The sequence below is a fragment of the Podarcis erhardii genome (assembly GCF_964252035.2).
Source record: "Podarcis erhardii genome assembly, chromosome: 12".
NCBI lineage: Eukaryota > Metazoa > Chordata > Lepidosauria > Squamata > Lacertidae > Podarcis > Podarcis erhardii.
In genome coordinates this window covers 45,561,678-45,586,958 of record NC_138513.1, presented here as the reverse complement: position 1 = coordinate 45,586,958, position 25,281 = coordinate 45,561,678, and the positions used below count along the sequence as shown (strand labels likewise).

Genomic DNA, 25,281 nt, shown 5'->3' with positions numbered 1-25,281 from the left:
TCTCCCCAAGAAAGCTCACCTGGCCCCATCTTTATCTATATTTAAGCACAAGGCAAAATGTTTCCTTTTTTCCTGAGGTTTTTGGCTCTTTAGAGGGTTTTCAAGCATTTGTGATCTCTTTTCAGTGAGGCAAGATCTGTTGATGTATCTTTTATTTGTACAGATGTGAAGAGGGGGGTAGATTTTGATTCTGTTTATTGCAGTTGGTTTAGTTTTTCTATAGTCATAAAACAGTAACTGCATAAATTAGCAGCAGTCCACCACAGTGAGCCAACTGCAGGGTTGTGGGCTGTGGCAGACGCCCAACAATGCCAACCCTCAGAGCTAACTGAGGCCCTGAAAGGCTTCTCACAGGCAGTCAGATGGACCTTAGCTAGATGGACCAGGGCTCTGGATTCTGAGCCTCGTATTCCACCTTAAAAACTGACCCACAGAACATAATGCATTTTAGATTTGTATACCACTGTCTCTTTGAAACCTTACCTGGACATGTGGGGCAGCACATTCCTGGCTGCTTCAAAGGGTTTTTGCAATGAACAATGCAGTGAATCTCAGATTCTGTTATCACTCCTTCCTGTCAAGAGCACAACAAACCAACAATTATTTACAATCCAAAAATTAAAGTAAAGCACAGAGTACACATGGAAGGGAGGTACAGAAATAAATAACATATTATATAAGCAAACTGCACAATGGACATAGTGATAAAAAATTAATACAATGATCAGAATATTAAGGCATTTTTTAACATACAGAATTTAAATCAGATTTTGTACTTCACATCTCAGTAATGTAGCTACACTTAAAAATTACTTTCCTATATGACAACATTCATACATACTCATAAATAGACGAGAGGTGCTCTTTAACATCACTAAAGTGCACAGTGGCCTAGCCAACCTGAGGTGACACTTTGTCACATCAATTTATGCTGGATTTTTGCATTTTCAAAAAATAGCACTGTTGTTTGATGACAAAGGGGTAGACCTATGATCGAGATGGAAGGCATTCAATGATGTGTTTTTGTTTTTGTTTACGAAGTTCATTAAATGTGGACCACTGGGCAAGGACTGGAATTGGGATGAGTTGCAGATCACATCTGATATGTAGAGCGTGATCAGGGAAACCTTGCAAAAAAACAGTTGCTGTGGTTGTCGTTGTCTCTCTGTACAATGGTCCAAACTGAGATTAATCCAAAAGTAAAATAGTACTTGAGTCTGCCTAACTCCACTTGCTAGATTCAACTATGAGGTAGGAAACCAAGAAACCTTCTTGAGAGGAAAAAAACGATGCCGCTCTTCTCAAAAGCCTTTAAGACACAGGAAACGTTAAAATAACGCTTTGATTGCAACAGACCTGATAAAGACATTCCTCCCACCCTACTTCCTTGGAGGAAAGGGGCTTATGAAAAGAGATAAAAGGTTCTCCTCCTGTGGAATGGAAGCCTCTTATCTCTGATGCTTCTGCTGATAGGGGTCTAGTAAATGATCACTTCCTGCACTCCTTGCTCCAGAAGTCAAAATCCTGGTAAATAAAATGACTGGATGACAGGATCTCTGTGCACAGGTTGCTCTTTTCGGATGGATCTATCTGCATTCCTAAGCACAGAGAAAGAGAGGTACTTTTTAAAAACAAATTCCAAATCTGAGTGCTTTAAATGGAAGCAGAATGACCCATTTCTGCATTTGGACCCTGAAAATGACAAGTATACTCAGGCAAGAACTACACACCCCAAGAGCAACCTTGCATTTCATGTAAACCACAAGTGTGCATTTAATTCCTCCCTCTCCCCACAGAATGCCTGGGACAACTTATTCATATCCCGATGTCACGGTGTTGCGGGTTTTCTTGTCCACAAGTGGCAGCCTATGATTACATGGGGAGACAGGGAAAGGCCCAACTCAGTGCGATCAGGATATGGGCATGTTACCACAGGCATGGCAGACAGGGGATGAAATGCACAGTTGTCTTTTGTGGCCACGGCCACACATCTCATGTGACATGAGCTCCTGACCTCAAGATCTAGCCCCCTGTTAAAAAAAGGTTTAAAAATGGATATTTGATATCGTGTTCTCCAATATAAAAATTCTCAGAGCGGCTCCCAGTATGAAATCAAATCAACAACAACAGAGTTAAACACATTTTTTAACCAAACAAAAGAGCAGGAACATGGCCAGAAAAAGGCAGAGTTTAAAATTAAAGAAATAAAAGGCCTGGGAGAATAAAAAGGGTGAGGGCTCAACCCTTCTTCAATTGACAAAACAGGAGATTCAGTGCTTGTCCCTGGTGAAAGGGAGCCCAAGGAAGCACCATGGAAAAGGCATATCCCCAGTCGCCATTTTCCGATAGTAGTGGAACTTAATGCATGGGCAGGCTCACATGAAAGAATGCAGTCCCTGAGTCCAAACCTGCTCCGCATACAGTGCGTTCCTGTAATGAAAGCAGGATGCTGCCTGAGCACGGATAGCCACACAACTCATTCACACACATTCTCTATCCAGAAACAGTCACAGCTGGCACACTAGCCTTAGCTGGAGAAGCATGCTTCATGCCACAATGGCACTTGGACCTCCAAAGACAAGACCAGTTCCAAGAAGACACGTCTCCCTCCAGACTGCAAAACTGATCCTTTAGGGCAAATGCAACCCCACCTAGAACAGGCTGAACAACCCACCATCCAGGACACACACGCAACCCCACCCTCTGCCTTGTCCAGACTGAGCTGCAGTTTGTTGGCCTCCGATACGCACTTTGGATCCTACCTAAATCTGATGAAGCCTGGGAGCCTGGCATGCATTTCACTGTTCTGTATCCACCAAATGTACACTCAAACAAAGCCCAAGTACTAAAGATATACTGTTTGGCTTCTGCTACACACGACATAGACGGAATTTGGGACAAGTAACATTTATACATACCATGTTACAATTTGGGGGTAGAGAAGCCTAAGGCTAGTTTCATATTTAATATAAACATTTCAGACTTTCAGAACCCCACTCCTTTAACATCTTGAATCCATTGCTCTGTCTAAAAGTGCTTTCACAGAAGGCCCTGAATCTTTCCTTGGGGAGATCTTCATTTTCTTGCTATTTTCATAGGCAAATGTCCGAGCAATCAACTATATACAGCAATGAATGCCCATATACCAGTGGTGGCTTCCATTCTTTACTTACCTCCAGAGTCTTCATTTAATTCCCAACCCATGATAATTTCACTTTATGAATCAACACAATCTTTCCCATTCTTGAGACTTAGATTTTTTAAATTGAGATTTAAAAAACAAAATCCTTGAGTTCTATTCCTTACCTGACACTGATTCATGATACATGGTTTGTCTGAGATCTGCCATGACTGTGAGCTGTTATATGATTTTCCTTCAAAACTGCAACCTAGAAGGAAAATGAAAAATTAAATGAGTAGAGCAGTTCTTTTTATTTTACTAATCCACACCCACCCACTAAAAACCACCACATTCCTTCTAATTTGTCTAATTTCTACAGTTCTGGAGGTATAGCATTCCACGGAAATTCTGTTATCGGAGGCACAATTTGCATTCTACAAAAATGTTACCACTTACAAAATAAAGCAAGTTTCTCATCGTCATGGTTCAGAAAATACAACTGAAAACATGCAGGCTGGCTGATATCTAACCCTAACACAAAGACAGAGAAAAAGAAAGAGGTGTGAGCCAAAGAGGTGTGGTTTGGATGAGCTATAGTAATTACCTCTTTTTAGGTATTAGATAATGAGGAGACTAAAGGGGGAAGTGGAGTAGTATTTTTGTAACATGCCATTACTAAAATAAAAGGCATTGCCCATGAAAACAGCAAGAACGTTCTTGTGCATTTTTCCAAGCCTCGTATTGTGTCTCTCGGTCGTGTTCTCTGTTCAAGAGAGTTGCAATCGCAGAGAAGTACTGTCTTAAACCGCTTAATGCAGGACTCTTCAGAAAACCGCCTGAATGGTAAATGTCTTCCACTTTGGCAAGTTTATTCAGCCAGGTAGAATTCCACCTGCTACATGACTGAGCACAGAGCATATTTGGCACGGAAAGTAGCAATTACTGAATTCCTCACATTCAGAGATATCTGCGAAGGCCTTGCTTTCCATCCTGCTCATTACACCATAATCAAGCATTAAGACCATTCATACTATTTATCTTCCAGATGGAGAAGAAACCTTCTGGATTAAATCAAAGGGGAGGAGGAACCACGGGCTTCATTCCAATGTACTCCTAAAGCTCAGCACAGAAGGCCAAACCACTTTCATTTCAAGTGCACTTTGTTAATTTGTACCGGCTATGCGTTTACTTCTAACCTTCAGACTACTGCATTGTACTTTATTAAGGAAAAAGAAGAAGCATGAAGTTCAAACATTTCTTTTGTTTTTAGTGAGACAGTAAATTCACATTAATTCATTTCATTTATTTTATTTATGATATGTGTGTAAAGGTAAAGGGTAAAGGGACCCCTGACCATTCGGTCAAGTCGTGGCCGACTCTGGGGTTGCGGCGCTCATCTCACTTTGTTGGCTGAGGGAGCTGGCGTACAGCTTCCGGGTCATGTGGCCAGCATGACTAAGCTGCTTCTGGCGAACCAGAGCAGCGCACAGAAATGCCGTTTACCTCCCCGCTGGAGCGGTACCTATTTATCTACTTGCACTTTGACATGCTTTCGAACTGCTAGGTTGGCAGGAGCAGGGACCGAGCAACGGGAGCTCACCCCGTCGCGGGGATTCGAACTGCCGACCTTCTGATCGGCAAGTCCTAGGCTCTGTGGTTTAACCCACAGTGCCACCCACATCCCTATGATATGTGTGTATGCCACCTCAATACATAAAGTTCTCTGAACAGCTTACACTTGGGCATTTTAAAAAACACCATTGATTCTTTTAAAAAAATAAAAAATCAGATTCCATAGGGAGAAACATTTTCCTGCCTCGTATTGCCACCTCCTTTCATCATTAAAAAAAGGAGAGTCCAGCAACTTCTGAGGAAGTCCATTCAACAATCCTTACTATCAGAAAGTAAAGGCCAGGGCTCCTATATGAGCGTCTTCCAAAGGCAACTATTATTACATTTTAGCACAGATGTCTCTAAATAATGATACTGAAGAAACAGTGAAAGATGCCCATTAATCTGCCATGTTTCTAATATTGCAATATAAATTAATGAGACTTGCCCACTTTGGCCTATGAAACACATTGATGCACCAGGTTGCTACATAAGCTGCTCACTCTTTCCCTAAAGACTTCATTCAAAACAGTCATTTCAAAACTAAGAATTCGCCAGGCATTTTTGCTTATTTTAAGTTAGCAGGAATTTTATAAGCAGGTCGTTTCCTATACTCCCAAGAGGGAAAAATTATGGTAACATACTGTATATTGGCCCCATAATCCCCTTTTCCTACGGTGGATTTTTCTAATTCTTTTTCCTTTACTCCTTACTCCTTTTTTAAAGTTTCTCTTGGCATGAAAAATAAACATCAGGAGGGAGAAAAACATTCAAGGACATGTTATATTTAATTCTTGATAAATTGTTCCTCAGAGGAAAGTCCAGACAAACTAGTGCAGGAATATAAAAACAGCCCAACAATGCCCCTTTAAAAAAAGCATCTGTATTTCATAAACATTAATATGTAGACCATGTTAAAAGAGCTGCAAATTCTATACACGGAGGATAGTACAGTGATACCTCAGGTTATAGACGCTTCAGATTACAGACTCCACTAACCCAGAAATAGTACCTCGGGTTAAGAACCCGGATGAGGACAGAAATCGTGCTCTGGTTGCGCAGCAACAGCGGGAGGCCCCATTAACTAAAGTGGTACCTCAGGTTAAGAACAGTTTCAGGTTAAGAACAGACCTCCAGAACAAATTAAGTTCTTAACCCGAGGTACCACTGTAAATGCATTGTTGCATATTTTTGTAACATATTAAAATAAAAGGCACTGCCTGGCTAAGCCCAAAATGTTCTTAAATTATTTTACTGATGCAAAACTTGAAATAACCTAACATTAATAGGACTAGCACAGACATAACCCTTAACAGACCGCAAGGAGACTACCCCCAACCTCCCACCATACTGTTTAACATGGTTCATCATAATGTCCGCATTGATATTAACTAAGATTCCCACATAAACCAACCAGAATTTGAAGCTGGTTACAAATTGCAGGGTAGCAGTCCTCTGTGGCCAGCACTGGAAAATCATGGTTAAGGACGGATCATGAAGAAATCTTTACATTTCAGCATTGGTCAAGAGGAAGCTGCACACATTAAGGCTGTGGTGTGTGTTGCAGTCCAGCAATATCCGGAGGACCAGAGGTCTCCCATCCCTGACTTGTGCAAAAGCGCAGGATAGAAGTGTGTGTGTATGTGTGTTTCTATACTCAGCCAAACTGGGAGCACAGGAGCACTGCAATATTTGCACTACCTGAACAAAAACTGGACTCCCTAGACATTTGCTTTGTGAGTTAAGTCTGTGAGTGAATGCCTCACCATTCAAGGACTGCTTACTAAACTAGTCAACCGCACCATGGTGAAGCAGCCTTAAAGTTCCATGCCGGACAAAAACTTTAGTGAAAGGGGAAGTAGATACAGCTGTGCTGCTTCCTCTATAAAAAAGCAAACTTCTGATTTTTGATTTTTTTTAAGGAACAACATGATTTATTACCTTGTAAAGATAAAAGCAACTGTGCTCAAGGAATAATCTTTCAAGTTGGCTTCTCTGATTATCTCAGCTAGCAATCTAGTACTAGTCTCAGTTAGTTCTCAAAGCTGGGAGATGGGGGTGCGATAATTGGGGTGCAAGGTGCTTTAAAAGCCCCCCTCCATCTTTTAGATGGAGTTGGCATATATTGAGGTTGCGTGTCTTAATACGCTACCCCTCCCATGGCACTTGGAATTGGTACTCAAGCATGCTCATTGGAGGGGGGGAATGGGTATATTTCACTGTGCATGCATTGAATGGATGGTAAATCACCAGCAGCAGCAAAAACAACAACAATATATGTGCATGACAGAAATAGAGAACTAATGGCATTTGAAAAGAAGGAGGAGTACATGGCTATGCAGAACTGTGGAACTTCTTATAGACGAGATACACCTTGTTATGTACTGAAGTTCTCACCCTGGGCCAGCAGGGGGATACTGTAGATAGTTATGCAAATAAGGGATCGAAAGTGACGTTCAGTGATTGGATAGTTTTAGAAAATTGTTACAGTTACGTGGTACTGGAGCTCTATATAAGCAAACTGACTGAACCCTTCAGTTCAGTTCTGTCCTGGCCTGTGAATAAGCAAGAGCTGTTTGAAGAATTGCTGTGTCGTCTGATATGTTCGCCCACGACTTAACACACCTCTTTCTGAATTAAAGTTAAATGCCAGCTTCTCTTACAGCAGTTAACTATTAAAAGAGGAAGATTCACCTGCCCTTACCAGAACCCACCTCCTGTGTTGCCACATGACCTGCTCATTCTGCTCACTTGCTCTCACTAAAGCAGTGACTGAATACTGGTGTAAGCCACACCTGCAGGACAATATGTGTATGCATAAAGTATTTATGGGTATGTTCACATTCTTCTTCTTTTATTCCTTGGCGATCACCCGTAGCCGAGTAAGATGGTCTTCCATGAACACGGTCTTAACAATGAGTCCGTGACTGTGGAGGCCAATTCTGGATCCACACGTCCTTCCATAGTTGGGGACATAGGTTTCCGGGCGGGAGTTGTTCACATTACAGCTTATACAGCATCCAGTGTGTTCCCACTGCTAATTTTTGGCATTGCGTTCCCATGGCATTAGTCACAATCCATATCGATTCTGCAGTTTCTTGACAAAAAACTGCTGTTGGAAGCAGGGGTTTTTCTCAAACCAGCTTTGATCTGATCATAGACAACTGGAAGCAGAATAAGTCGTAATGTGAACATAGAGTAACAGTCATCAGCAGGTGCAGGCTGACTCTGGGGTTGTGGCGATCATCTCGCTTTATTGGCCAAGGGAGCCGGCGTACAGCTTCCGGGTCATGTGGCCAGCATGACTAAGCCGCTTCTGGCAAAACCAGAGCAGCACACGGAAACGCCGTTTACCTCCCCGCCGGAGTGGTACCTATTTATCTACTTGCACTTTGACGTGCTTTCGAACTGCTAGGTTGCCAGGAGCAGGGACCAAGCAAAGGGAGCTCATTCCATCACGGGGATTCGAACCGCCGACCTTCTGATCGGCAAGTCCTAGGCTCTGTGGTTTAACCCACAGCGCCACCCGCGTCCCTTTTATATCAGTTTAGCTGTTGCTAAAGAATCCTGGAGATTGTAGTTTAGTGAATTTGCCAACACTCCCCTGTGGGAAGTCCCTGGGCCACCTCTGGGAAGAGAAACAACTAGTAAAATGCTATCACGCAGTGAGTGAAAGGAAATGGTTGTGATCCTAAACTATCACTTGACACCATGGTGGTTGCCCTTGGACAAAGACTAGGCATTCTTATCTGTGGTGATCCTGCCAAAGAAGGCATTGGCTTAGATAACCAGAGACCACTTCCAAAGTCATCCTTCTACAGATCTAGGGTGTGATCTTTGCCCTGCACTCATATTGACATCAATGGGAGGTGTGCATTGGGAACAAGAACAGAGTATGGCTCACAGTTATCATAAATGTACCTTATCCATCTCCAATCCACTAATAACAAACACTTATTCAGAAAGCAAATACATATTGTTATAGATGGAGACAAACCCAAATTAAAATGACATATCTCCGTCCAACTAAATAAGGAAAGACTGCCAAATCCATTTCTATAACAATCCGTGATCTCATATGTTTTGATTAAATATATTGAATAAATGAGAGAAGGGAAAAGGCATGTTTTGCCCTACTGCTACAACTGTAGGAGAAACGAGGCAAAAATTCATGATTTAACTCTTTCTATAGAATTACATAAAGGTCTACACAAATATTGTTTTCCTGTTAGGAAAGCAATTCAATACTAAGGGCTTAGTTAGTTGCGCTCAGTTCCTGCTGAAACCTTTGGGACTTAATATCAGTCATTACTGTACTAACTTTTCACATTGATTTCAATGGGGTCTAAGAGCAGTTTAGTCTGGATCCAACCCCATGAGGCCCGTATTTCTAAAAAGGAGGTCTGGTATGACCTATGACTCCCTGGAAATCATGTGCCGCAACTAGAAGCCTTTTCCAGACATCTCAATCTGTCTGGGCTGGTTGTGGTTGCTCCACCACCAAGAACATTTCACTCTCTACATGCTTAAGCAACTCTTTCAGAATGGTTACTTCACATACTCTTGCACAAGGGATAAGCCTTGTATTGAAAACAGGTTTCAGGGGTAATCTTGGTTAAGTGAGTCCTTGCTACAATACAGTATGACAACAGAATGCATTGCCTAATGGGTGTCTGTGCATCTACCCATGTTTTCAAAGTCATGCTAAAGAAGGTATTCAAAGAGGAATCTAAAGAAGACCAGGTGATGTCTAAGGCCAATAACAAAGCTGCAACTTTTGCTTTCGCCAGCCATAGTGAAAAAATCTACAGATATGTCAAATCCCTTCTACTGACAATAGCACTGTCTGTAGTTCAGCATCTAGAACATAGCTGATTTAGATTATTTTGTAAAAGTAGCTGTCTTCCTTAGTGACTGGCTGGATGAACGACTGCTTACACAAAGCCTGCCACACTGTAATTGCTCTAGGTATGTGAGGTGCTCCAAAACCACATGAATTCCTCTGTCTTGTAGCTAAATTCCCTTCCCAGCCTTGATACTCTGGCTGTAATTATGAGACATCCTTGGCAGTTTTAATCAGTTACCCCAAAGGCAAAGAATGAAACCAAAGAATGAAATCTAACCCTAGACCAGGGGTGGCTAATCTAAGGCTCTCCAGATGTTGCTTACTACAATTCCCAGTGGCCTCAGTCAGTGTGCCCAATGACCAAGGATGGTGGGATTTGTTGTTCAACAACATCCAGAAGGCCACCCCTCTTGTAAACCCACCACGACTACACTGAAGAATGGGAACAGATAGCTACATGTATCTGCATGGAAACACCCAGAACTAGCAAAATCCATAATATAATTGAGTCACTGATGGATTATACCAACCTGTTTTGGGTTGCATAATACAAGCAAGATATAAATGCTTTCAATAAAAAAAGGAAATATATAGTAAGTCGAACATATGAAGCATCTGATTAGCAGGACATAATTTCAATGCTGTGTGATGCTTAGGGCCCAATCAATAAACGGGAGCAACCAATACCCAGAGATATTAAAGGTACATGAATACAGACTATATTAACAATCAGGGTGAGACCCATTAGTAAATTTTAAATGTATGCAATTTCAGTTTACATATTTCTTAAAAGGTGCTGCCACAAATTGTAGGTCTGATTGTTTGTTTTAAAGCCAGCATTTTATATAAATTGGTGGATTCAGGTTGGTCTAGCAGGGCACACACTCAGAAAAACAAAGCTGCGTGCCAGAAAAAGTGCATAAACATATCAGCCATCAAATGCTTTTATTCATCAAGGAAAAATACACATCCATATCCACCACATCTGTTTTGTCAGAATTATAGCATATTCTGTTTTCTTTCTCTTGTGTTTCCCCCCTGTATATTGATATTATGTTTGTGTTGGTTGTGGGGTTCAGAGCTCCCCATCAACATACCCCCCTTTAAGTTACTCCATGCATGTCAGGAGCACTTGTCAGAAAACTTTTTGTTGTTTTTCTATTTAAAACAGATTTATTCTACATTACTCTCATTGCTTTTCTATTTAAAACGTGCCTTTTTGTTTTAAATGCAATCCTTCAAATACACAGTGAAAAATGTTCAGTGAATCATTCACATTTCTGGAAATCTTACCTAGCGCTTTTAAAAGTTGTAGTGATTCATTAGAACTTTCAAAGATAATTTAATTGATTGGCCAACAAAATGAACTGTTTCTGTATCTTATCGCTTTATTATGGTCAATGACCAGTAATTGTTATTACAGAAGCATCAAACCTATTGATAACTAAACTACACTTTCTGTTCTAAAAACAAAGAACAGTGAACAATAAATTGCTGCTACTAACAGTAAGTGATGCTTTTAACTTGTTACCTTCCCCAACTTGCTGCCCCCTAAATGTTCTGGACTACAACTCCCATCAACTCCAGCCAGTATAGCTATTTTGATATCAGTTGTTGAGCACTGCAGCAGGAAAATGAGGAAGGTCTCACTAAGCCATAGTTTGGCTTACCAATGTTGTAAGAACCAGCTCAAAGAGACAGTGCATGCTGCAATAACACGAGCAACAGTAATGCCACCAATAATAGACAGGTGTGGACTGAGGGCACGGTTGGCACCACTTTAACAATTAGTGGGAAGGTATTGATTTATCATTTTCATGCCTCCTGTTAGTTAAAAGGCAGGTAAATGAAAAAACTCGTTTGCAGTGGTTGTGCCACAGTGGGCAGTAAGGTTGGGGCTGCGGCGCACCCTGATCTCCAACCAGTCCAATTTCTGCAGCGTACCAGGAAGGAGAGGAGAAGGGGTATGGTGACCTTGCCACTGCTGCTGCGTCACCACCAATCCTTGCCACCCTGGGTTGCTGTAGTGACTCAGCTGGACAAGGGCTGGGTGAATGACACAGTTCCACCTTTCTCTCTACTGCTGGATGTGTTTCTGTGTGTGTTATGTACTGAAGTTCTCACCCTGGGCCAGCAGGGGGATACTGTAGATAGTTATGCAAATAAGGGATCCAAAGTGACGTTCAGTGATTGGATAGTTTTAGAAAATTGTTACAGTTACATTGTACTGGAGCTCTATATAAGCAGGCTGACTGAACCCTTCAGTTCAGTTCTGTCCTGGCCTGTGAATAAACAAGAGCTGTTTGAAGAATCGCTGTGTCGTCTGATATGTTCACCCGCAACTTAACAGTGTGGGCAAATTCTGTAGAGCTTTGGGCTTTATTCTGTCAAATATATATGCAATAACTTAAAAAAAAAAAAAAAACTGAGAGATAAGCATGAAGTCCACTGCACCTTTACATCGCTCACAGCACATCCCTCTCTGCTTTATGACCAGAGCACACTCCTTAGAAAGCACTGGGCACTTCTCTCGTTTGCATGTCACTTCCTTGTTCTGTGGGGAGGAAAAGAGGAGAGCAAAATAACAGCATCAGTCTCCATTTTCTCCCAATAAGGTAGCACACCATGAAGTCAGATTCAGAAAAATTTCCCTCTGCTCCACAAGGAATCTTTGGGATACAGAGAGGACATTATACCCCTTCTTCATACAGAGATGCTTTCCCTCTTGCGACACAAATGCATCAACAGGGAGTTGAAAAACTGGGGAGAAAGGGGGAGTGGTGGCAACTTTAAAAAGGATACTGAACCTAGATAAAGTTATGCCAAAGGAAACATGTGACTCGTTTCATACTAATGTTACTTTTTGGTATACTGTAGAAATGATAATATTTGTGTAAACTATAGCTGGGACTTCAGAATACCTGGCATTGGACTTCCTTGTGCGAACAAAAATATTTAGCCACGACTATTCAACAGGTTTGCATAGTAGAGTTAGTTTTTTTAAAAAAAAATCAAAGTCTGAATTTCCAAACCAAATAAAGACAAAGATGGCTTCAATGAACTTCTTTCTTTCTAACAAACAATAAAACTGCAAACCAAAGACACAATCCAGGGAACACAGGCAGCAGTAATGCTGAAAGGAAAAGTTCTTTAAATAAATGCATGGTCAAATAAACATTATGCCCTTTCAAGTCTCATTGGTTTAAATTAGGAGTGACTAAGCTTTTTCAGACTGGGGGCCACATTTGCTGTTGGGCAAACCTCCCAGGGCCACATGCTAGAAACAGCAATGGACAAGTGAAAGCAGGAGCCAATCTAGCTTGTGTGATCACTCTGCACATTCTCTACAGCCTAGCACTATGGTGGCAGAGACATGGCTCTCTCTGATCTTCAGGGATTGGAAGAGAAGAGAAGAGAGCGTTAATTTTCTACTCATCACAGCACTGGGCTAGGAAAGAAGGTGATGGGAAGTAAGATACCCTAAACCCCCTGATGAACTGGCTTCTCCTTCCTCTTGCAAACAACCACTGCAAGCAGGTCAGGGCCCTACAGAAACAGAAAGGAGTTTTTATTTTTAATTTTGTGTTTTAATTTCGCCTGAATTGTGCCCCTTACATTACAATAAATAAATAAATAAATCTAATAACTGATCTCAAACTGTCAGTACAAGACCTGATTCAAGGCTACATGGCTGCAGCAGTGTGAGAGAACTTCTTGCTGTGATTCAGTTTGCTTCCAGCGAGGAAAACTGAGTGAAGGCAGTAATACTGGTAATAAATAACAAAACTGATGGGTGACAATCTTCTGGTCTTCAAGCATCTCCTACCACTCCGCCCCACCCTAGCCTTGCACCATTTTTTTTTTTTTTTTAGAAATAACATTTTACTACTGGAAATTCCTTCCTTAAACACAGCAAAGTGGGGGGGGGGGGCTCTGTGTAAAGCCCCACCTATAATTACTGGTTTGGTCCATTACATGACACAGAAGCTCATTTGCCAGATGCCACCGTCCACTTAGCAGATCATATGGCATAATTAGAGACCCCCAAAAGGAGGGGGAAATCAAAGGGGAAGGAAGAATGTCAATCATAAAATGAAGTCATGAAGAGGCTCTGAGCTTCATTGTTTCCTAAGGCCCAAGCCAAGGTACGTTTAAAGGTTAGCTCAAAGTGAGGAGATTTGGGCTTTTGAAAGGCGGGGGTGTATCTTCCCAACTATCCTACGCCATCTTATTCCTTCTGCAGTAAGTGCAGACAATGTTTTGTTATAAGCTATGATTCATTATTCCCTCACCAAGCCAAATCTGCAATTATTTCAACTGCAGTGACTATAAAGTATGAGCAGGAAGAATTTGAGTTCTCAAGCAGAGGATCAGTTGCTGTAAGAATACTGTCTATTGTCAGAATGATTCAGTCCTGTGTTATTCTGGCTCTTTTGCACAAGTATACAATTGCAAACACTTAGTCATAAATCTGGGTTACGTGGACTCCAGCTCACCAATACAGCTCCCCTGCACTTCCGAATCGGCTCAGTGCAAGCACAGTGTACATTTAGGAAACTGGCTAAGCAATGTCAGGGCCAAAATTTGTCTTTTAATGGGGCACCATTTAAGAAAGAGGGTCAGAGAGATTTTTCCATGTAAGCAAAGATTCATAGCAAGCTTCAAGTAATATATTCAAACTTAAAATGCAGAAAAGCTGCCTATGTTAAGAGATGTGTTCAGTTTTATTTTTAAAAAACCTAACCAAGTTATCAACACACATTTAAGAGTCACTATTATTATTATTATAATTACATTTCTATACTGCCCTTCCTCAAATCACAGGGATTTCAAGCGCATGCCCATTTGCTTATTTATCAACAACTAGCTAGTTTGGGGTTCTTCCTGATGTTTAGTTTGAATCTCTTTGCTTGGAACTTGAAGCCATTGGTTCAGATCCTAGCATCTGGAACAGGAGAAAACAAGCTTTCTCCATCCTCCATGTGACAGCCCTTTAGATATTTGAAGATGGCTATCCAGCGGCGTAGCGTGGGTTGTCAACACCCGGGGCAAGGCAAGTAATTTGCGCCCCTAACCCCTAACCTGCCGCCGCTGCCAGCTTCTTCTTGCTGCTGCCTGGGCTGGTCGAGGGTAGTTCTCTCCCGTGCTCAGAACTGCGCTGGGCGGCCGCTGCAGTGTCCCTCCCCCAGATAGTCCCTCCCTCGCTCTCTCTCCGCTCCGCACCGCAACGCACGCCTGGCACCCTCCCTCTCCACAGTGGGCGGTGACCCGGCAGCTCGGATCGGATTCACACAGCCAGCACTGCAGTGAGAGAGAGTGAGTGAGCCAGGTAGGGGCAGAGAGCTGCGAGTGCGAGCGCCCCCCAAATGTTGCGCCCGGTGCGGCTGGCCCCCCCTGCACCCCCATGCTACGCCACTGTGGCTATCATAACTCCTCTCAGCCCAGTGGCGTAGCGTGGGTTGTCAGCACCCGGGGCAAGGCAAGTAATTTGTGCCCCCTAACCCGGGGCAACGCAAGTAATTTGCGCCCCTAACCCCTAACCTGCCGCCGCTGCCAGCTTCTTCTTGCTGCTGCCTGGGCTGGTCGGGGGTAGTTCTCTCCCGTGCTCAGAACTGCGCTGGGCGGCCGCTGCAGTGTCCCTCCCCCAGATAGTCCCTCCCTCGCTCTCTCTCCGCTCTGCACCGCAACGCACGCCTGGCACCCTCCCCCTCCACAGTGGGCGGCGACCCGGCAGCTCGGATCGGATTCGCACAGCCAGCACTGCAGTGAGAGAGAGTGAGTGAGCCAGGTAGGGGCAGAGAGCTGCGAGTGCGAGCGAGCGCCCCCCCAAATGTTGCGCCCGGTGCGGCTGCCCCCCCCTGCACCCCCATGCTACGCCACTGTGGCTATCATAACTCCTCTCAGCCTCCTCTTTTCTAGGCTAAACATACCCAATTCCCTCAACCATTACTCAAAAGGCTCAGTTTCCAGACCCCTGATCATCCTGGTCGTTCTCCTCTGCACAAGTTCCAGCTTGTCCATATCCTTCCTACATTGTGGTGCCCAGAACTGAATACAGTGGTACCTCAGGTTACATACGCTTCAGGTTACAGACTCCACTAACCCAGAAATAGTACCTCGCTTCAGGATGAGAACAGAAATTGTGCTCCGGCAGTGTGGCAGCAGCAGGAGGCCCCATTAGCTAAAGTGGTGCTTCAGGTTAAGAACAGTTTCAGGTTAAGAACGGACCTCCGGAATGAATTAAGTTCTTAACCCGAGGTACCACTGTACAGTACTCCAGGAGTGGTCTGACCAATGCAGAATACAGTGGGACACTAGACTTCTATTGATCCAGCCTAGAATGGCATTTGCTATTTTTTCTGCTGCATCACAGTTGACTCGTGTTAAGCTTGTAGTCTAGTAGGACCTCTAAAGCTTTTTTACATCTATTACTGGCAAGTCAGGTGCCCCCCATCTTATATTGGTGCAGCTGGTTATTCTTGCCTAAGTACAGAACCTGGCATTTATCCCTACTGAAATTCATTTTGCTAGTTTGGGCAGAGTTCTCCAATCTTTTTGTCATACTGAATCCAAATTCTGTCTTCAGCAGCATTGTCTACCCCTCCATTTTGGTGCCATCTGCAAATTTGATGAGTATCCCTTCAAGACCTTCATCCAAGTCCTTTATAAAGATATGTTGAAGAACAATTAGCCCAGGACAGAACTCTGTATCACCCCACTTCCCACTTTTCTCCTAGGATGTCGATGAATGAGTCAACCAGCTACAAAGCCACCTAACAGTTATCTCGTCCAGACAGAGCATACCCATCATGTCTAGTATCCACTGATAGCCTTATCCTCCACATATTTTTCTAATCCTGTATTGTGGGAGCAAATTCCATAGTTTAACCATGCATTGTGTGAAGAGGTACTGTATTTGCTTTTGCCTGACCTGAATCATTTAGCAATTCCCTTCTGTACCCTGAAACAGAGGCACTACCATGAAAACAAAACACAGGATGCTCCCACAACTGTTCACTTAGAATTGCTATATTAAAAACTCATATGGGGGGGGGGACACCCAGGCCTTCTCCTTTGTCTCATTCTCCCACTTTAATATCCATGCAATTGTTCTACTCCCTCCCCTCCTCTTTCAAGTCTCTTCTCACCACCCACGTCTTTTGCAAATCAATTCCCAGTCCAGCCTAAGCCCTAATTATGCATCCGCTACTACCTGGGTGTCACCCCACCTCACCCCATGGCCAACTCACACTGCCTCCCTCCAGGTTACAAGTGAATTTTTCAGTCGCTTCAAATGAACTGAAACATCCAGCACAAGGAAATGTCCTGTGTAGCTCAAAAGTTTACATGCAACATTGTGGTCTTAACCAATGTACTATTTTACCATTGCTTTCTGGCCAAAAGGATTTGTCAAAGTTCCAGACGTAATGGAGCATTGTTTTATAATAGAAATAAAAAGCAAAACAAAAAGCTGTCTGCCTGATGAAGAGGTCTATACAGGTCGAAAACCTGCATGAGTCTCTGCCAGCACACAGTTGGCTCAAGGAAGATATTGCATTACCTATTCTATACTTCAAAAGATCTGCTGAATATTCATCTCTTAAAACAAGCATGTGTAATTCCACTGAAACCTTTGGAGTTGTGCCTGCTTTCTGCTCCAGCTAGATATGACCCTTAAACCATTCCAGAATATTCCTTTGAAAAGTGTTATGGTCTAACATGATTCATACCATGTAGCCTATATCTTCAGAAATGTCATGAACAGTAAAACTTGATGTGGAGGAAAAAGGACATTTCTCTGTATAATCATTCCACCCCCTCCCCTTTTTTTATCTTGCCCCTCAGATTAAGCAGAGTTGGTAAATCATTGTTTGGTCTATTGTAGTCTACTGTTGTAAAAGGCAGGTCTCCGAGGCCCTGTATGGATTGTAAGGAAAGAAGATAAAACCTCATCAAACAAGGAACAATTCTGTTGCTTTTTGTTTTAATCCGCCTCCCAAAATTTCACTCTTAAGTGGTGCCACTAGTCTAGTGAAATCCGTCTTGCTCTTCGTAGGGGACGAGAGGGGGAGTAGAGTAACCTGGTCAAATAAGCCTTAACTGGGAAATCTGTTGCTTCCAGTTGTTTCTTTAACCATAAAGTGCATCATTTCAATACTTTCTTCCAGCCATTAACTCAAAGCAAAAAAGGGACAAAAATAAAGAAAAGCCAATACAGCCAAAACTCTTTATACATTGTCTACAGTGTGCTTCAGAAGCTGTTGAAAGCTCACAGATCTGTCGATAATGCTCCTTCAAAGAAAGGGGGGGGGGAGACCCCGTCTGACTGCAACTTTCGGAAGCCAACTTTTTTATAAGGCAAGGAGGAGAGGATTTTCTCCCTCTTTTGTCATTTAAAAAATAAAATAAAGGACAGCAGTGTACTTTTGGCATCCGTGAGTACAGAAGAGACATACTGCTCATAAATATATAAACCATTTTATAAATCATAAAGCTAGGAGTCAGGCAAAATCCATAATAGGATCCCAAGATTCATAATAAATAATATGTAATTACAGTCATGCACAACAGTTATTTTAAACAGATGGTTTACAGATTCACATCTGGGTGTTTTTTAAGTTTAGTTTTCATGCATAAACACCGGGAGAGATCATAAATATTAGACCATGGATGGTGGTTTTTAAAAAAAGAAACCTGAGGACACTGGGAGGAAGATCTCCCTCTGAAGTTGCTGTGCATGGTATAGTAGTGGGTTCCTGAGAAGCTCCCGCTCATTTCATTGTGGCTTGTGCAAGAGAACTTCCCTGATGATTCTGCAGGGTACAGTCAGGATGAGGTGGGAAGTGGTGGGTGGGAGAGTAAGATAGTGTTTCTAAAACCAATGCAGAGTGACAATTGATGCAATTACACTATGATTACTTGGCCAGACATTCAGGGCTTATCCTAGAATCTCAGACTTGCCTGAAAATAAGGAATTTGGGGTTACTTGGAAGAGTCAATTGGATAATTCTATCTACTAGAGGCCTGCACCTAGAGATTTTCAAATCAATACATACAGCTCCCACCTCACCCCATGCCACCGTCCTGATTGTTTCCCACTCTTATCTCTGTAAATTACCTCTTTAGTTCCTTCCTCTCTGCTTCCCTTAAAGCCCCCACTTCTGAGAATACTCCAAATACTTTCTGCCACTTCTCTCCGGTATTAGGAACTTCATTTCTCTTGAGTTGCCCTCATTCCTGGCCTTATTTCACATAGTTTCTCAACTACTCCAGCATTCTTGCTGTTGTCAGTCCCTCCCCTTACATATTCCACCTAGCAGACACACCTATCCTGAAGCCCTGTGCAAGGTTTCAGTCAACCAAATTAATCTTCCAATTTGTCCACAGAAGCTGCATTGTTTCGTCAACTACCTATCACTAAGCTCTCCCTCTCAGCAATTAAAATGTTTAAGAACATTCCATAGTCTCACAGCAGCCCAGCCAATGGCTGAAAGGATCAGAGCAATTTCTTCTGTAAAATTAGCAAAAGAGCTACCATTTTCAGAGATAAGGAGTGTGAAAGAGCTCCCATAGACAGCTAGGGAACAAAATGCACATCTGTGCTTTGTTCACAAATATACATTCCTCCCCCAACCAGGTCCATATCAATGAATAAACTCCAGCTCCTCGAAAGATTCCATCAACGGTGTCTCTGAAAAATTTTACACATCACTTGGGAAGACAGGCAAACTAATACCAGTGTACTGGAAGAAGCAAAGATCACCAGTGTTGAAGCAATGATTCTTCAACATCAACTTCATTGGGACTGGTCATGTTGTGCAGATACCTGATTATCGTCTTCCAAAGCAACTACTCTATTCCGAACTTAAAAATGGAAAGCGTAATGCTGGTGGTCAACAAAAGAGGTTTAAAGACTCTCTCAAGGCAAATCTAAAAAAAAAAGGTAGTATAAACACTTGCCTACAAGCGCTCCAACTGGAGAACAGCCTTTACCAAAGGTGTCATAGGCTTTGCAGACACTCAAACTCAGGATGCAAAGGAGAAATGTGCTAAGAGGAAAGCACGCTTGGCAAAGCCACATCGTGATCAACTCCCTCCCGGAAACCAATGTCCCTACTGTGGAAGTATGTATGGATCCAGAATTGGCCTCCATAGTCACTTACGGACTCATTGTTAAAACTGTGTTTATGGAAGACAATCTTACTCAGCTACACGTGATCGCCAAAGAAGAAGGAAGAAGAAGAATGCCCTACACAAGTAAATAAGTTTATTCATGAATATTTATTGGGGTGAAGGTTACACATACCCCCTTAGTTCTGCTGACACCCCTTTCTTACAAGAAGGAAGGATTTTAAATCTCTCCCGATTTGTACCCCATGCACTTTGTTACACAGGAGGCCCTGAGATAGAAGCTCATTTCTATCCATAGCTTCCTTCTTTGCTTAATTTCTTGGTTATGCTAGAGTGCAGCTCTAGGATGTGAGAGATGCAACCCAGCAACAAACTTTGACATACATAATGAACAAGAGAGATCTGATCACTTCATTAGAAGCCAGTTTCTTTTACTTATCATGAATTACTGGACTGAAATTTCATTTTCTGTGGTAATCAAAGTTTGCGTCAAGTCATTCACAAGGCAGACAAACCTAACAGAGGCTGACTTCAGTGTTGCCTGTTCTGCAATCTTGCCTCACCAATAATTTATTCATCCCCAAAGCATGGCCTATATTTTACCTACCATCAAAGAGCTCTGTGTATAAAAGGCCATTATAATGACAAATCATATCAGGAATAATAAAAAAAAATCCTTAAGTCATATGGTATAGTAAAATAAAATGCCAACATGAAAAGTTTTTTTTTTTTTAATCGAAAATGTTTGGCAAAGACCTGGAACAGGATCTGTTCCAAACCACAGTTTTAGGTCAGCTGCCAAAATTCCAACAGGATTCCCTATTGCGTCTCAGCTAAAAGAAAGAAAAAAGAAACTATCAACCACTCTTAAGAATTGCTTTCTTCAACAGGCATGTAGCTTGGAACAGGAGCTGTGCTTTCTTTTGGGAATGTGGGGAGCACTCTAGAATAACTTGACTTGCTGTGTTCTGAGCCTAAAGTTTGATTATAAGGTGCAGAGGGAAAACAGCCTGTACAACGAGCACAGATGCTAATTCTCAAGATGCTAATTTCACTTCCAGTGTTACATTCCAGCTGTGTTTTCTTATTCTTCTTGTTTTGAAAAGATGTTTTCAACAGCCTTGTATTGTATTTTCAGTGTCACGCAGCTTTTCAAAATATTTCTCCTGTGCCACTTCAATAAATCTGGAAAATACATAATCTACCCTTTGTTACCTATGCTCAAAATTCTGGATAGCGTTGAAGATCTCATTGGTTCATTTCACATGGGTATGTATTCTAAGGAGCACAAAAGGAATCATCATGCTCACACACTGCACATGAAGCATTTTGTACAAGCCTAGGCTTATATCATTTATTGCAGTTACAGATAGGTAGCCGTGTTGGTCTGCCATAGTCAAAACAAAACAAATTCCTTCCAGTAGCACCTTAAAGACCAACTAAGTCAGTTCTTGGTATGAGCTTTCGTGTGCATGCACACTTCTTCAGATACACTGTGTATCTGAAGAAGTGTGCATGCACACGAAAGCTCATACCAAGAACTGACTTAGTTGGTCTTTAAGGTGCTACTGGAAGGAATTTGTATCATTTATTGCATTTGCTAATCTACAATTATTTAAACTTGCTAGTTGCTTGCTACCCAAAGGTCTCTAAGCAATTTACAGCATGTTAGATGTCTACATTTGTACCTGAGTTACAAATATGAATGGGTGGGTGCATAAATCTCTGTTCAGCCTAACCATCTTTGCCTCAGGACCTGCCCAAGCTATCCATGAGGTCCTGCTTCATGTTGTTGTAACCACCTGAAGGCACGTCAAGTGGTGAAGAAAAACGTCACTTTCCAGTAATGGTGCTCATCTTGTGAAACTCCTTGCATAGTGAAGTCAACTTTGCCACGGTACAAGCCCCATGCTGAATCGTGCCGACGAATCTTTCCTTTAAAGTAAATTAAGTGAATTCTCGGTTCTGACATAGCATTTGCTATATGCGCATCTCAGCTGGAACCATTCCACAAGCACTGCTGCATCTATGCCAAAACTGGCCCTGAATCTTGCAGGTTGAAAGGACCACAGTGCCCAGAGCAGCAGGGCATTGTTGATACTAAGTATGGATGGTGTTACAGATCTGCCTATGAGGGGTCTCTGCCAACATCTATTACTCCCTTTGGCATTCCACCCTGACCCAAAGGAGATATTAATCAAAGCAAAGGTTTGAGCTTGCACAAAGACCCTACATAATTTACACTGCAAATTTTCATCCTGCCACCAAGTTATATAAGCAGTTCACACCACTCCCTAAAGGCAAAACAATCACTTCCTGTACTCAGCTGCACACCTGAGTCTTTCAGTCTATAGGATATGGCCCTTGTGCTGCAGAAATAAATGTGTGTGCTTGTACTGGTGTAAAAATGACAGAGAGAGAATGGGAGGGGAGGGAACACTATATCCCCATTTAAATACAATAGTTTGATGGGATGGGAGTCCACTATATTAAACATATGTTTTGCTCTGTTTCCCTAATTGCCACTGCTTTCACCTCAATGGATCAAAGCTGTTTATGGTTTAAGCAGTTTCACTCACAATAAAAACTTAGGTAAAGGTAAAGGGACCCCTGACCATTAGGTCCAGTCGTGACCAACTCTGGGTTTGTGGCGCTCATCTCGCTTTATTGGCCAAGGGAGCCGGCGTACAGCTTCCGAGTCATGTGGCCAGCATGACTAAGCCGCTTCTGGCGAACAAGAGCAGCGCACGGAAATGCCGTTTACCTTCCTGCTGGAGCGGTACCTATTTATCTACTTGCACTTTGACATGCTTTCGAACTGCTAGGTTGGCAGGTGCAGGGACCAAGGAACAGGAGCTCACCCCGTCACGGGGATTCGAACTGCCAACCTTCTGATCGGCAAGTCCTGGGCTCTGTGGTTTAACCCACAGCGCCACCCGCGTCCCTAATAAAAACTTAGGGTTGGTTAAAAAAACTTTTAAAAAATAAATTAATAAGCACATGTACTCTTATTTTATTTTTATTTATTAAATTTGTATACCACCCAATACCTGCAGGTCTCAGGGCGGTTACAACATAAAATCACAATACAAAAACACCAAATAATAAAACCAAAAACAACCCAATAACCCTCCCCCAACACAGTTTAAAATCGCATTGGAAGTCAATCAGCCAAAGGCCTGGATGAAGAGGAAAGTTTTTGCCTGTTGCCTAAAGGTGTATAATGACGGCACCAGCCGAACCTCCCTAGGGAGAGCATTCCACATATGGGAAGCCACTGCAGAGAAGGCCCTGTTCTCGACTTGCCACCCTCCGGACCTCTAATGGAGGAGGCACATGAAGCAGGGCCTCAGAAGATGATTTCAGGGTCTGGCTGGGTTCATATGAAAAGAGGCGGTCCTTGAGATATATATGTAGATATATGCATGTTCTGATGCCAAGTGAAGGCCATTCTGCCCAGGCTTTTCATAATGTGAGCCTCAGTTTTGTTTTGTTTTTAAAACAAATTTTGGGATGTAGCAGCTTCTGTTTTGTTATACTTAACAGAGTTCCTCCATTTAAAAAAATGATTTTCTGTTTTGCTTTGATTGTAAGTCATCCAGACAATGTTATGTTATGGGGCAGCAAACAAATGTCAGCAATAAATCGTTTGAGTACCAAGGTGAAAGTATGTTACCACTGACACCATCCCGTAGATACTTCTGGAAGTCGCACCCAAATGTACACATCTGTTGCTAGCCACACCTCCAAGAGGCTACTTTTGCCTCTACCAGAGTACAGTTTGAAAGACCATGGAAACTATTTTATTAAATATAGCAAATAGAACAACAACAAAACAAAGAACAAACCCCATCTATTCAAGCCACCAAGAGTAAGTACAGTGGTACCTCAGGTTAAGTACTTAATTCGTTCCGGAGGTCCGTACTTAACCTGAAACTGTTCTTAACCTGAAGCACCACTTTAGCTAATGGGGCCTCCTGCTGGCGCCACGCCACCGGAGCCCGATTTCTTTCTCATCCTGAAGCAAAGTTCTTAACCTGAAGCACTAATTCTGGGTTAGTGGAGTCTGTAACCTGAAGCATATGTAACCTGAAACGTATGTAACCTGAGGTACCACTGTAGATACATTTGGGGGGGGGGTGGAAAGAAGACATAAAATACAGTTATCATTGCCACCAGCCGTAGACTCATGGTGTCCAAATTTCTGCTGCTGCAGAAATTATATATGTGATTTTTTTATTTTATTTTTAAAAGTCAGGTAGCATAGAAAGTTTCTCTTTTCCCTGCAGGAGTCTGATATTGTGCTTAATCTTTTCAGAAATCGAAATCAAGCAAACATTCCTTAGCCAGGCAACAGTATCCAAACCATTTCCATCTTTGTATTATTCAATGCCCAGCTGCTACCAGAAGGTGGTTTATCAAGTCTTTAAATTTAAATTTATTATTTGGTCCCATAAATAAATATAATGACCAAAGCTCTGCTGACAAAAAATAATAGTCTCTCTTGTATTTATTTATTTTTTTTAAAGTTCCTGGTGAACAGTTAGCCAGAATCTTTGCACCTCTGCCTCCATAGCATTGTTGGGCACTAGAGCCAAATTTTTATTGTTTAGGTGGGAGACTGCTGTTATAAGACAATGGCCTAATTGACAGCAGCAGTACAGTTTTTAAAATACTGGGCATCAATAGCCTGTTCATTTCTTACATGTAGTATCTCATGTAATATTCAAAAGCCTCCTAATGCACCGATTGCCAATTAGTTTCCAGGTCCAATTCAAAGTGCTGGTTTTGACTTATAATGTCTTAAGCAGCTCAGAACCGAAATACCTCAAGGACTGCCTCTCCCCATATGAACTGACTTGGACCCTGCGATCATCATTGGAGGCCCTTCTTCATGTGCCTTCTCCATGAGAGGGCAGAACGTGGCAACACAAGAGTAGGCAGCTCCATTTGTGTAACATGCTCTCCCCAGGGAGGCTTGTCTGGCGCCTTCATGAGATATCTCTAGGTACCAGGCAAAAACATTCATTTTCTCCCAGGCCTTTGGCTAATTAAATGATCTATCACCTTTTAAACTGGTTTGTTACGACGGAATGTATTTTTGTGTTTTTATATTGTAAACCGCCCTGTGATCCTTGGACTAAGGGTGGTATAGAAATTTAATAAATGAATAATGGGTCTGCAATATGTCGCTGTAGGATGACACATGCCTAGTCAGGATGCATATTATCAGTCATCATTGCATTTAGAAAATAAGCTAATTTAAAAGAAAAATGATAGTAGTTTAACGGAGTAATGGGTCTGTGTGTCCCAGCTTGTTGCCTATGTTGATTTAGGAAATACCGTAATTCTGGTCATTGAGTTTAATACTGTGGCCAAATGTGGGACTCAATGGTTTCAGATTTATTTTAAATAAATTTTTTAATGGGCTAGTAATCCATCTGAACCTAGTGCCTTGTTGTGTTTTAACCTTCTCATAGCCTGTTGAATTTCTTCTTCTGAAATGTTTTTATTTAACTTATTTTTTGGTGTCTCATTGATAGGATTTATATCAGCTTCAGTTAAATACATA

The 25,281-nt window shown here is 42.2% G+C and overlaps 1 protein-coding gene across 1 annotated transcript in view; it reads right to left on the bottom strand.

Moving 5' to 3' along the window:
* The window catches only part of BMPER (BMP binding endothelial regulator), a 172,573-nt gene that overhangs the window by 123,498 nt on the left and 23,794 nt on the right, over positions 1–25,281 (bottom strand). Inside the window, exons 3-5 of the mRNA XM_081834792.1 lie at positions 12,033–12,132; positions 3,307–3,389; positions 484–574 (exon numbers count right to left, since the gene is read on the bottom strand). Of these exons, the coding sequence (XP_081690918.1) occupies positions 484–574; positions 3,307–3,389; positions 12,033–12,132 (274 nt within the window). The remainder of the gene's footprint in view (positions 1–483; positions 575–3,306; positions 3,390–12,032; positions 12,133–25,281) is intronic.